Source organism: Macaca nemestrina, chromosome 17 (assembly GCF_043159975.1).
Source record: "Macaca nemestrina isolate mMacNem1 chromosome 17, mMacNem.hap1, whole genome shotgun sequence".
NCBI lineage: Eukaryota > Metazoa > Chordata > Mammalia > Primates > Cercopithecidae > Macaca > Macaca nemestrina.
Window position 1 is genome coordinate 48,831,747 of NC_092141.1, and position 13,238 is coordinate 48,844,984.

At 41.8% G+C, this 13,238-nt stretch overlaps 1 protein-coding gene across 2 annotated transcripts in view; it reads right to left on the reverse strand.

Annotated features, from left to right (window-relative positions):
• LOC105476917 (integrator complex subunit 2) overlaps positions 1-13,238 on the reverse strand; it is a 63,147-nt gene that overhangs the window by 44,381 nt on the left and 5,528 nt on the right. For both annotated transcript variants that reach the window (XM_071082830.1, XM_071082829.1), the window contains exons 4-7: positions 12,896-12,998; positions 10,336-10,449; positions 2,411-2,541; positions 2,004-2,177 (exon numbers count right to left, since the gene is read on the reverse strand). In XM_071082830.1, coding sequence (XP_070938931.1) covers positions 2,004-2,177; positions 2,411-2,541; positions 10,336-10,449; positions 12,896-12,998 — 522 coding nt within the window. The remainder of the gene's footprint in view (positions 1-2,003; positions 2,178-2,410; positions 2,542-10,335; positions 10,450-12,895; positions 12,999-13,238) is intronic.

The following is a 13,238-nucleotide window of genomic DNA, read 5'->3' on the forward strand; positions in this document are numbered from 1 at the left end:
CCATCCTGGCTAACACGGTGAAACTCTGTCTCTACTAAAAAAATACAAAAAACTAGCCAGGCGAGGTAGCGGGCGCCTGTAGTCCCAGCTACTCGGGAGGCTGAGGCAGGAGAATGGCGTGAACCTGGGAGGCGGAGCTTGCAGTGAGCTGAGATCCGGTCACTGCACTCCAACCTGGGCAACAGAGCGAGACTCTGTCTCAAAAAAAAAAAAAAAGATAATGGCCTCCAGTTCCATCCATGTTACTGTCAGACATGATTTCATTCTTTTTTATGGTTGAGTTGTATTCCATGGTGTGTGTGTGTGTGTGTGTGTGTATACGTGTGTGTGTGTGTGTATATATGTATCTCTCTCTCTCTCTCTCACATTTTCTTTAAGCAACCATCCGTTGACAGATGCTTAGGTTGATTCCATAACATTGCTACTGTGAATAGTGCTGCGATAAACATCCAAGTGTAGGTATATTTTTTATATAATGATTTCTCTACCCAGCAGTAGGAATGCTGGACAGAATGGTAGTTCTGCTCTAAGTTCACAATGGAATATTATTCAGTCTTTAAAAAGGAAATCCTGACACATGTTACAACATAGATGAACCTTGAAAACATTATGCTAAGTGAAATAAGCAAGATACAAAAGGCAAAATATTGTGTAATTCCATTTACTTGAGGTAGCCAGAAAGGCCAAATTCATAGAGACAGAAAGTTGAATAGAGGTTACCAGAGGATGGGATGATAGGGGGAATGGGGAGTTATTTAATGGGTACAGAGTTTCTGTTTGGGATGATGAAAAAGTTCTGGAAATGGGCCAGGCCCGGTGGCTCGTGCCTGTAATCCCAGCACTTTGGGACGCCCAGGTGGGTGGATCACCTGAGGTCAGGAGTTCTAGACCAGCCTGACCAACATGGCAAAACTCAGTCTCTACTCAAACTACAAAAAGTAGTCAAGCACGGTGGTGGGCGCCTGTAATCACAACTACGCAGGAGGCTGAGGCAGGAGAATCCTCGAACCCAGGAGGTGGAGCTTGCAGTGAGCCGAGATTGCGCCATTGTACTCCAGTCTGGGTGACAGAGTGAGACTCCGTCTCAAAAAAAAGAAAAACAGTTCTGGAAATGAAGAGTGGTAATGGTTGCACACTGTGAATATACTTAATGCCACTGAATTATATACCTAAAAATGATTAAACTGCAAAATTTTATGTTATGTATATTTTACCGTAATAAAAACATATATACACATACGTATTAAAATTTAAAAATATAATAACTTATTTCAGTGACCTAATGCACCAGTTCTCATGAGTCTGGCCCAGAACCCTGGAGTTTCCCAATATTCTTTCACTGGGTCCAGAAAGGTATTAATAATACTCAAGACATTATCTGTCTTTTACTTTCTCATTCACTCACAAGGGTACAGTGCAGTTTCCAAAGGCTTCTATCAAGCCAAACATTGAAGAGATTTGAAAAAAATATAATAAAACAATATCATTCTTTTCATTAAATTTTGTTTGGGAAAACACAGTTTTCATTTAAAATATGTTATGTTCACATTTAATAGGATTATTGTTGTTTGTTTTTGGTTTTTTTTTAGAGATGAGGTCTCGCTATGTTGCCCAGGCTAAAGTACAGTGGCCAGTCACAGGCACAATTATCACACACTATACCCTAGAACCCTCTGACTCACGCAATCTTCCTGCTTCAGCCTCCTAAGTAGCTGGGATTATAGGCACATGCCAACACACCAGCTGTTGCTATTTTTAAATAACTAAATAAATATTTCGAATATTTAAGTGTTGATTTTTAATATGGTAAATATCAATAGAAAAAAGCCACATAAACAAAAGCTCTTTGGTATCCTTAGTGATTTTTTAAAATATAAGGAAGTCCCTGAAACTAGAAAGTGTGAGAACCACTTGCCTAATGACATCATTCAAAAAATGTTTCTTTCTCTTAGTAGCTGCTAAAATATTCTAATCCTTAGCCTATACAGAGATTTAACCCTCACCTGCTGTCCATTTCGGATAAAAGTTCCAAACCAAGTGCGGACCTTCGCATTTGTTCCAAGAAGCAAACCACTTACAAAACAAACCAAGTCACTCACTCCATCCTCACAAGCTTCATTTTTAGTATGATCCAATGTCAAAGCCACACCAAGGCCTGGCAAGTGACATTCCTCCACCTAGCACAGCAAAGAAAACAAACTGAATTCAGTATCATAAGCAAAAAGGGCAAGGATGCTTCCAAATCTAAAGTGTCTAAAGTTTAGAGGAAGAAATCCTACAAAACATAAAAACCCAGAGAGAAAGGTAACATATCCAGTATATAAATAAAATTCCCAACCTCTACAGGACTCTAAAACCATCTTGAGAAGAGTTCTTGGACCTTTGTCTAATAAAACACGGGATCGCTTACCACCATGCCTCGGACCTTGAGGGCCTGAGAAGGATTCATTTTACACAAGAAGCGTAAGGCATCTGTCCTGCGCCTTCCTCCAAGACTTTCTTCATCTTGTCGTTCTCCATTTTTTATCAGGCCCCTACAAACTAACATGATAGAAACCACTTTCTTCAGCCTTGAGAATTAATTGTTTATGACGATTTGACACGACAGAAGAAAAGGATCAGGGTATTTGAAAGCACAACAACAGAAATTGGCCAAAATGAAGCAAAAAATGAAAAGAGACTTAAAAAAGAACAGTAACCTCCAGGACAATATTACACACTCAAACACACTTGCAATTACGGTACCAGTGAGATAAAGTAGAAGACAAAAATACATTTGAGGGCCAGGGGCAGTGGCTCACACCAATAATCCCAGCACTTTGGGAGGTAGAGGGGGCGGGTCACCTGAGGTCAGGAGTTCAAGACTAGCCTAGCCAACATGGTGAAACCCCATCTCTACTAAAAATACAAAAATTAGCTGGGAGTGGTGGCGGGTACCTGTAATCTGAGCTACTCAGGAAGCTAAGGAAGGAGAATCACTTGAACCAGGGGGTAGAGGTTGCAGTGAGCCCAGATTGCATCATTACACTCCAGCCTGGGACGACAAGAGCAAAACTCCGTCTCAAATAAATACATTAATTAATTAATTTGAAGAAAGTTTCCCAAGTTGAATGAAAACTCTAAACCCAGTTCAATGAGCCCTAGGTGGGACAAATGCAAAGAAAATCATACCAAGAAACATCATACATCAACTTTCTGAAACCAGTAATAAAAAGAAAATCTTAAAAGTAACCAGGGCCGGCCGGGCGCGGTGGCTCAAGCCTGTAATCCCAGCACTTTGGGAGGCCGAGACGGGCAGATCACGAGGTCAGGAGATCGAGACCATCCTGGCTGACACGGTGAAACCCCATCTCTACTTTAAAAAATACAAAAAACTAGCCGGGCGAGGTGGCGGCGCCTGTAGTCCCAGCTACTCGGGAGGCTGAGGCAGGAGAATGGCGTGAACCCGGGAGGCGGAGCTTGCAGTGAGCTGAGATCCGGCCACTGCACTCCAGCCTGGGCGGCAGAGCGAGACTCTGTCTCAAAAAAAAAAAAAAAAAAAAAAGTAACCAGGGCCAGGAACAGTGGCTCACGTCTGTAATCCCAGCACTTTGGCAGGCCGAGGTGGGTGGATCACGAGGTCAAGAGTTCGAGACCAGCCTGGCCAATATAGTGAAACCCCATCTCTACTTAAAATACAAAAATTAGCTGGGCGTGGTGATGTGCAGTCCCAGCTGTAGTCCTAGCTGCTCAGGAGGCTAAGGCAGGAGAATCACTTGAACCCAGGAGGTGGAAACTGCAGTGAGCTAAGATCACACCACTGCACTTCAGCCTGGGCGACACAGCAAGACTCCATCTCCAAAAAAAAGAAAAAGTAACTAGAGCAGAGGATGGGCGCATCACCTCAGGTCAGGAGTTCGAGATCAGCCTAGCCATCATAGTGAAACCCATCTCTATTAAAAATACAAAATTAGCCAGGTATGGGGGCACACGCCTATAGTCCCAGCTACCCAGGAGGCTGAGGAAGGAGAATCGCTTTAACCCCAGGGTGAGCGGAGGTTGCTGTGAGCCACACTTGTGCCACTGCCCTCCAGCCTGGGCAATAGAGCAAGACTCCGTCTCCCCAAAAAAAAAAAAAACAAAAAACAAAAAAGGAGCCAGAAGAAATTAAAAAAAAAAAAAAAAGTAGCCAGAGGGAAAAAGAAACTTTACAGAGGAATAAAGATAAAATTTACTGCAGAAAAGAGAATGACATCTTTGGTTTTTGTTTTTGTTTTTTCCTAGAAATGGGATCCTGCTTTCTTGCTTTGCCACCATACTAGTCTCAATCTCCTGGCTTCAAACAATCCTCCTGTTTTGGCCTCCCAAAGTACTGGGATTACAGGTGTGAGCCATACACCCGGTCAGAATGACATCTTTAAATAGCTAAAAGATGATGCCAACCTAAAATTTTATACCCTTTGAAAATATATTTTTCCACACCAAAAAAGCTGGTAAAATTTGTTGCCAACAAACCCACACTACAAAAAATAAGGGAAATTCTTCAAGTTAAGGAGAAATTATATCAGACGGAAATGTGGAACTACGGAAAGGAATTAAGAGCACCAAAAATGGTAAATATGTGGATAAATAGTATTTTCCCGTATATTTTTAGTCTTTATAATTAACTGTTAAAGCAAAAGTAGTAACAATATGCTCTAAGGTTTATAATTCACGTAAAAGTAAAATCCATGACAACAACGGCACAAAGTACAAGAGGACAAAGAAAATAAATAGAAAACAAATAACAAGAAGATTCAAACCTAACCACTATAATAATCATATTTAAATGGTCTATGTATACAGTCTAAACACTCCAATTAAAAGACAAAGACTGGGCCGGGCGCGGTGGCTCAAGCCTGTAATCCCAGCACTTTGGGAGGCCGAGACGGGCGGATCACGAGGTCAGGAGATCGAAACCATCCTGGCTAACATGGTGAAACCCCGTCTCTACTAAAAAATACAAAAAAAAACTAGCCGGGCAAGGTGGCAGGCGCCTGTAGTCCCAGCTACTCGGGAGGCTGAGGCAGGAGAATGGCGTAAACCCGGGAGGCGGAGCTTGCAGTGAGCTGAGATCCGGCCACTGCACTCCAGCCTGGGAGACAGAGTGAAACTCCGCCTCAAAAAAAAAAAAAAAAAAAAAGACAAAGACTGTCACTAGATTTAAAAAAATCAAGACGAAATTACACCTGTCCACAAGAAATCCATCTTAAGATATGGATAGATTAAAGAGATGAAGAAATACATATATCACGGAAAAACTAATTATAAGAAAGATGACATGGCTGTATTATTTAGACAAAGTAGAGTTCAAAAGAAGGAATATTACCAAGAATAAAGAAGTCTATTTTGTCACGCCTGTAATCCCAGCACTTAGGGAGGCTGAGGCAGGCAGACCACTTTAGCCCAAGAGTCTGAGATCAGCATGGGTAATATGGCAAAACCCCATATCCACAAAAATACAAAAAAGTACCTGGGCACACCAGGCGCAGTGGCTCACGCCTGTAATCCCAGCACTTTGGGAAGCCGAGGAGGCTGGATCATGAGGTCAGGAGATCGAGACCATCCTGGCTAACACGGTGAAACGCCGTCTCTACTAAAAATATAAAAAAATTAGCCGGGTGTGGTGGCGGGCACCTGTAGTCCCAGCTACTCGGGAGGCGGAGCTTGCAGTGAGCCGAGATCGCGCCACTGCACGCACACAGACTGGCCAACACAGCGAGACTCTGTCTCAAAAAAATAAAAATAAAAATTAGCTGGGTGCAATGGTACGCGCTGGTAGTCCCAGCCACTCAAGAGGTTGAGGCGGAAGGATCACTTGAGCCTGGGATATCAATGCTGCAGTGAATCATGACTGCACCACTGCACATCAGCCTGTGTGACAGAGCGAGACACTATCTCAAAAAAAAAGCATATTTTGGAGGTTAAAAATCTCCACAAAGAGGCCAAGCACAGTGGCTCATACCTGTAATCCCAACAATCTGGGAGGCCGAGGCGGACAGATCACTTGAGGTCAGGAGTTCAAGACCAGCCTGGCCAAACATGGTGAAACCCCGTCTCTACTAAAAATACAAAAATTAGCCAGGCGTGATGGCTCACGCCTATAATCCCGGCACTTTGGGAGGCCAAGGTTCACAAGGTCAGGAGATCAAGACCATCCTGGCTAACACAGTGAAACCCCATCTCTACTAAAAATACAAAAAATTAGCCGGGCTTGGTGACACGTGCCTGTAGTCCCAGCTACTCAGGAGGCTGAGGCAGGAAAATCGCTTGAACCCGGGAAGCAGGTGTTGCAGTGAGCCAAGATTGCACCACGGCAATTCAGCATGGGCAACAGAGCAAGACTCCGTCTCAAAATAAATAAATTAATTAATTAATTAATTAATTAAAAAAAGCCGGGCGTGGTGGCGCATGCTTGTAATCCCAGGTACTTGGGAAGCTGATACAGGAGAATCGCTTAAACCGAGGAGGCAGAGAACCGAGATCACGTCACTTCACTCCAGCCTGGGAAATAGAGTGAAACTCTGTCTCCAAAAAAAAAAAAAAAACTGGGCACAGTGGTTCACATCTGTAATCCCAGCACTTTGGGAGGCCTAGGTGGGTGTATCACGAGGTCAGGAGATCAAGACCATCCTGGCTAATACACTGAAATCCTGCCTCTACTAAAAAAAAATACAAAAAATTAGCTGGGCAGTGTGGCCGGCGCCTGTAGTCCCAGCTACTCCGGAGGTTGAGGCAGAAGAATGGCATGAACCCTGGAGGCCGAGCTTGCAGTGAGCCGAGATCGCGCCACTGCACTCCAGCCTAGGCGACAGAGCAAGACTCTGTCTCAAGAAAAAAAAAAAAAGAAAAAAATCGTATATGACACAAACAAATGGGAAAACATTCCAAGTTCATGGATTGGAAGAATTGGTATCTTTAAAATGGCCATATTGCCCAAAGCAATCTACAGATTCAACACTCTTCATATCAAACTACCAACATGATTTTCCACAAAATTAGAAAAAACTATCCTAAAGTTCATATAGCAAAAAAGAGCCTGAATAGCCAAAGCGACCCTAACAAAAAAAAAACAAAGCCAGAAGCATCACATTACCTAACTTCAAACTATACTACAGGGCTGCAGTAAACAAAACAACATGGCACTAGTATAAAAACAGACACACAGGCTGGGCACAGTGGCTGACGCCTGTTATCTCAGCACTTTGGTAGGCCAAGGCAGGCGGATAACGAGGTCAGGAGATCGAGACCATCCTGGCTAACACAGTGAAACCCTGTCTCTATTAAAAATACAAAAAATTAGCCAGGTGTGGTGGTAGGCACCTTTAGTCCCAGCTACTCAGGAGGCTGAGGCAGGAGAATGGCGTGAACCTGGCAGGCAGAGCTGCAGTGAGCCAAGATCGCACCCCTGCACTCCAGTCTGAGCAACAGAGACTCCATCTCAAAAAAGAAAAAAATAATAAAAATAAAAATAAAAAAATAAAAACAGACACACAGACCAATGCAACAGAATAGAGAACCCAGAAATAAAGCCACACACCTACAATCATCTGATCTTCAACAAAGTTGACAAAAATAAGCGACAGGGAAAGGACTCCCTATTTAACAAATGGTGTTGGGATAGCTGGCGAGCCATATGCAGAAGAATGAAACTAGACCCCTATCTTTTATCATATACAAAAATTAACTCAAGTTGGATTAAAGATTTAGATGTAAAACCTCAAACAATAAAAATCCTAGAAGAAAAGCTAGGAAATACCATTCTGGACACTGGCCTTGGCAAAGAATCTGTAACTAAGTCCTCAAAAGCAATTGCAATGAAAACAAAAATTGACAAGTGTGACTTATTTAAATTAAAGATATTCTGCTCGCAAAAGAAACTATCAACAGAGCAAACAATCTACAGAATGGGAGAAAATATTCACAAAAATGCATCTGACAAAGGCCTAACATACAGAACCTATAAGGACATAAACAATTCAACAAGCAAAACACCACCCCATTAAAAGTGAGGAAAGGACATTAACAGATATTTCTCAAAAGAAGGCATACAAGCAACCAAAAAACATGAAAAAAATGCTGCATATCACTAATCATCAGAGAAACACAAGTCAAAACCATCACGAAATGCCATCTCACACCAGTGACAATGGCTATAAAAAAGTCAAAAAATAATAGGTGCTAGCGAGGCTGTGGAGAAAAGAGAAGACTTACACATTGTTGGTGGGAATGTAAATTAGTTCAGCCACTGTGGAAAGCAGTTTGGAGTTTTCTCGAAGAACTTAAAACAGAACTACCATTCGACCCAGCAATCTCACTGCTGGATATATACTCAAAGGACAACAAATTGTTCTACCAAAGACATGTGCGCTTGTATGTTCACCCCAATACTATTCACAATAGCAAAGACATGGAATCAACCTAGGTGCCCATCAACAATGGATTAAATAAAATGCACATATATACCATGAAATACTATGCAGCCATTAAAAAGAATGAAATCATGTCCTTTGCAGCAACAAGGATAAAACTGGAAGCCATCCCATCCTAAGCAAATTAACACAGAAACAGAAAACCAAATACCACATGTTCTCACTATAAGTGGGAGCTAAACACTGGGTACATATGGACATAAAGATGGGAACAATGGATACTGGTGGGGAGGAAGAAAGGGGAGAAGGGCTGAGAAACTACCTATTAAGTACTATGCTCATAACCTGGGTGACGGGATCATTCAAACCCCAAACCTCAGTATCATACAATATACCCATGTAACAAACCTGCACATGTACCCCCATGAATCTAAAGTAAAACTTAGAATTTTTTAGAAAAGAAAAATTAAAACAAAGGTGACAACAAATTGAATAATATGTAAATAATGTTTAGAAAGGGGGATATAACTATAAATGTGAAAACTAAGACGATCAAATTTGACTTGGGAAGAAAAGTATATTTTATAATGAAAAAAAGGCTCAATTCATCATAACGATATAATCATACTAAATGCATACAAACCTAACAGAAGAGCTTCGAAATACATGAAGAAAAAACTGACAGAACAAAAAGAAGAAATAGGCAAATCTATAATTATGTCCAGAGACATCAAAACTCCTGTCTCAGTAATTGATAAAATAAGTTGACAAAAAATCGGCAAGGACACAGTTTACAAAGAACTTTTACATATCATCTGATATTCAATAAATCTCTTTGAAAAGTCAGGGAACTATTACACTATCAAAAAAAAAAATTAAATAGAGGTGAAAAAATTTAGTCGATTTTTCTCAATTTCTACTTTATACTTCTCTGCAAACTGACAGCAGTAAGGCTAAAAAAGAAAGGTCTGATTCCTAGCATTTCTCATTATACATATCCCCTATTGCTCTCTTGATATTTCACAGATACATGTCTCTTCTTTGATCCCTGATTATAGATATTATATCTTCTAGTTCCTTGGGTTGTTTTTTTTTTTATTTTTAAGATGGAGTCTCGCTCTGTTGCCCAGGCTGGAGTGCAGTGGCACGATCTCAGCTCACTGCAACCTCTGCCTCCCGGGTTCACACCATTCTCCTGCCTCAGCCTCCTGAGTAGCTGGGACTACAGGTGCCTGCCACCATGCCCAGCTAATTTTTTGCATTTTTTTTCAGTAGAGACAGGGTTTCATCGTGTTAGCCAGGATGGTCTCGGTCTCCTGACCTTGTGATCTACCCGCCTCGGCCTCCCAAAGTGCTGGGATTACAGGCGCGAGCCACCATGCCCGACCCTGTTCCTTGGTATTTTTTATTGTGGTATTACAGCATTGGTGACTAATGGCATAAAAAATTTTTCTTTGCTACACTGTTTTTCTTTTTTTTTTTTTTTTGAGATGGAGTCTCGCTCTGTCACCCAGGCTGGAGTGCAGTGGTGCAATCTCGGCTCACTGCAACCTCTACCTCCTGGGTTCCAGCGATTCTTCTGCCTCAGCCTCCCCAGTAGTAGCTGGGACTACAGGCGCCCACCACCACATCCGGCTAATTTTTGTATTTTTAGTAGAGATGGGGTTTCACCATATTGGCCAGGCTGGTCTCAAACTTCTGACCTTGTGATCTGCCCGCCTCGGCCTCCCAAAGTGCTGGGATTATAGGCGTGAGCCACCAAGCCCAGCCTGATCTTTAAACTCAATAGTTTGTGAACTCGTTATTTCTTAATAAATACTAACAAACTTTCAAAAGATACAATCTCAAATAAAATCCCATTAATGTTTCTTCTTAGGTCAACAAAATAGGTCCTGTACATGTCCAAGCAAATCTTCTCAATATCCCATATTAGAACCATATTTACCTTCATTAAAACTATCAGGAACATTGGCCACCAAGAGACACAAGAACCAGGCACCATTTCTAACATGCAGCAAAGCTTCAGCTACATCAACTATAGGGAGCAAGGAAGGGAGCTCTACAAGAAAACAAAGTTAGTGTTAGTCTTTGTTAACAGGTGCACTCCACCACACTCAGCTAATTTTTTTTTATTTTTTTGTAGAGACTGAATCTTACTGTGCTGCCCATGTGGGTCTCAAGCCACCATGCCTGGCCCCAGTGTTAGAGTGATATTTCTTTTTTTTCTTCTTTGAGACAGGGTCTTGCTCTGTTGCCCAGGCTAGAGTGCAGTGGTGTGATTATAGCTCACTACAGCCTCAACCTCCTGGGCTCAAGCAATCCTCCTGCCTCAGCCTCCTAAAATCCTAGAATTACAGGCATGAGTCACCATGCCCAGACAAGAGTGACATTTCATTGTATTATTAAATATCTTTTGACATTTCACAAATGTCATCTAAAATAAAGTACCTTCTTCTCATAGTCTAGAACTAAGCTGTCCAGTAGGACACCCACTAGCAACATAAAGATACTTAAATTAAAAACAGTTCGGTTCCTCAATCACACTAGCCACATTTCAAGTAATCCATAGCCACAAAGAACACTGGACAGCACAGCATAGAACAGTACAGGAAATTTTATTTTATAGAACTGGTCTAAAGAGTTATTTTCATGAAAATCTTAATTTGCTTTTTTTTTTTTTTGCAACGAAGTCTTGCTCTTGTCCCCCAGGCTGGAGTGCAATGGCACAATCTCGGCTCACTGCCACCTCCGCCTCTGTAGTTCAAGTGATCCTCCTGCCTCAGCCTCCCAAGTAGCTGCGATTACAGGTGCCTGCCACCACACCTGGCTAATTTTTGTATTTTTAGTAGAGATGGGGTTTCACCCTGTTGACCAGGCTGGTCTCGAACTCCTAACCTCAGATGATCCGCCTGCCTTGGCCTCCCAAAGTGCTGGGATTATAGGTGTGAGCCACCACACCCAGCCTCTTTTTTTTTTTTTTTAAGAAAAGGTCTCAGCCAGGTGCAGTGGCTTATGCCTATAATCCCAGCTTTGGGAAGCTGAGGCGGGCAGATCACAAGGTTAAGAATTTGAGACCAGCCTGGCCAACATGGTGAAACCTTGTCACTACTGAAAATACAAAATTGGCTGGACATGGTGGCGTATGCCTGTAATCCCAGCTACTCAGGAGGCTGAGGCAGGAGAATCACTTGAACCCCAGAGGCAGAGGTTGCAGTGAGCTAAGACCACATCACTGCACTCCAGCCTGGGTGACAGAGTGAGACTCCATCTCAAAAAAAAAGATAAGGTCTCAGTCTGGACAGAGTGCAATGGCACAATCATGGCTCACTACAGCCTCAATCTCCCAGGCTCAAGCCATCCTCCTGCCTCAGCTTCCCATACAGCTGGGACTACAGGTATACACCACCACACCAGGCTAATTTTTTTCATTTTTGTAGAGACAAGGTCTCACTATGTTGCCCAGGCTGGTCTTGAACTCCTGAGCTCAAGTGATCCTCCTGCTTTGGCCTCCCAAAGTGCTGGGATTACAGGCACGAGCGACAGCCTTCTTTACATTTTTCTGTCCTCTTTTATTTCTATCATTCTCAACTATTTTTTTTTTTTTTTTTTTTTTTGAGACGGAGTCTCGCTCTGTCGCCCAGGCTGGAGTGCAGTGGCCGGATCTCAGCTCACTGCAAGCTCCGCCTCCCGGGTTCACGCCATTCTCCTGCCTCAGCCTCCCGAGTAGCTGGGACTACAGGCGCCCTCCACCTCGCCCGGCTAGTTTTTTGTATTTTTTTTAGTAGAGACGGGGTTTCACCGTGTTAGCCAGGATGGTCTCAATCTCCCGACCTCGTGATCCGCCCGTCTCGGCCTCCCAAAGTGCTGGGATTACAGGCTTGAGCCACCGCGCCCGGCCCCATTCACAACTATTATATAGAATCTGGAAAATACAAAAAGGTACACCGAAGAAAATTAAAATCTGCTCTAATCCCATCATTCAAAGTTAATATAAAATGTTTTCACAGGCCTGTAGTCCCAGTTATTCAGAAGGCTGAAGTGGGAGGATCCCTTGAGTCCGGGAATTCAAGGCTGCAGTGGGCTACGATCCTGCCACCGTACTCCAGCCTGAGCAACAGAGCAAAACTCTGTCTCTAAAAAAAAACAAGTATTTTATTTTAATTCACCAAGGGTATTGTTCTTGCTTTAACTTTTAACAAAACTGGGATTATATTCTACTTAACACTTTGCCCTTTGCTTTTCTCACTTAACATATTGTAAATATTTTCCAAAATCATTTAAAATCATTAAATCAAAGATACCATGTTAATGTTTGCATGTCACACTATGAAAATAATATAATTTACTTAATCATTGTCTAACTATTAGTCACTTTTGACTTAAACTCATATAAGGTATTTGTTATATAATCCCTAAAATAACATAGCATACCAGGTTAAGAAGTTACACAGTACCATTTAACAAGAAACTATATATGAAATGCATCTTAGCACTCCGTACAGTACCTGCTTGTAAAATACAAAGTACATCTGCAGCTTCCTCCAAATAAACTGGACTCTCAAAAAGTTCAGAAGACTTGAAAAAAAATTCTCCATTGGACTCAGACACCTTAAAAAAGAAAAAATATATATATAAACTTTATTAATTTCAGATAATTAAATCCCTATTTTTATAATTATTTCTTGAACTCACAGATTATCTCTTAATGTATCACTAGTATACCACAGCAGAATATGAAGTATTCAATCAATTTCAACCAATTTAACCACACACAGCAGTCATGTTAATTATTATTCATATATAGCAATATCAATTTCAAGAACTAGTTTCTGTCTAAATATTTGGAGA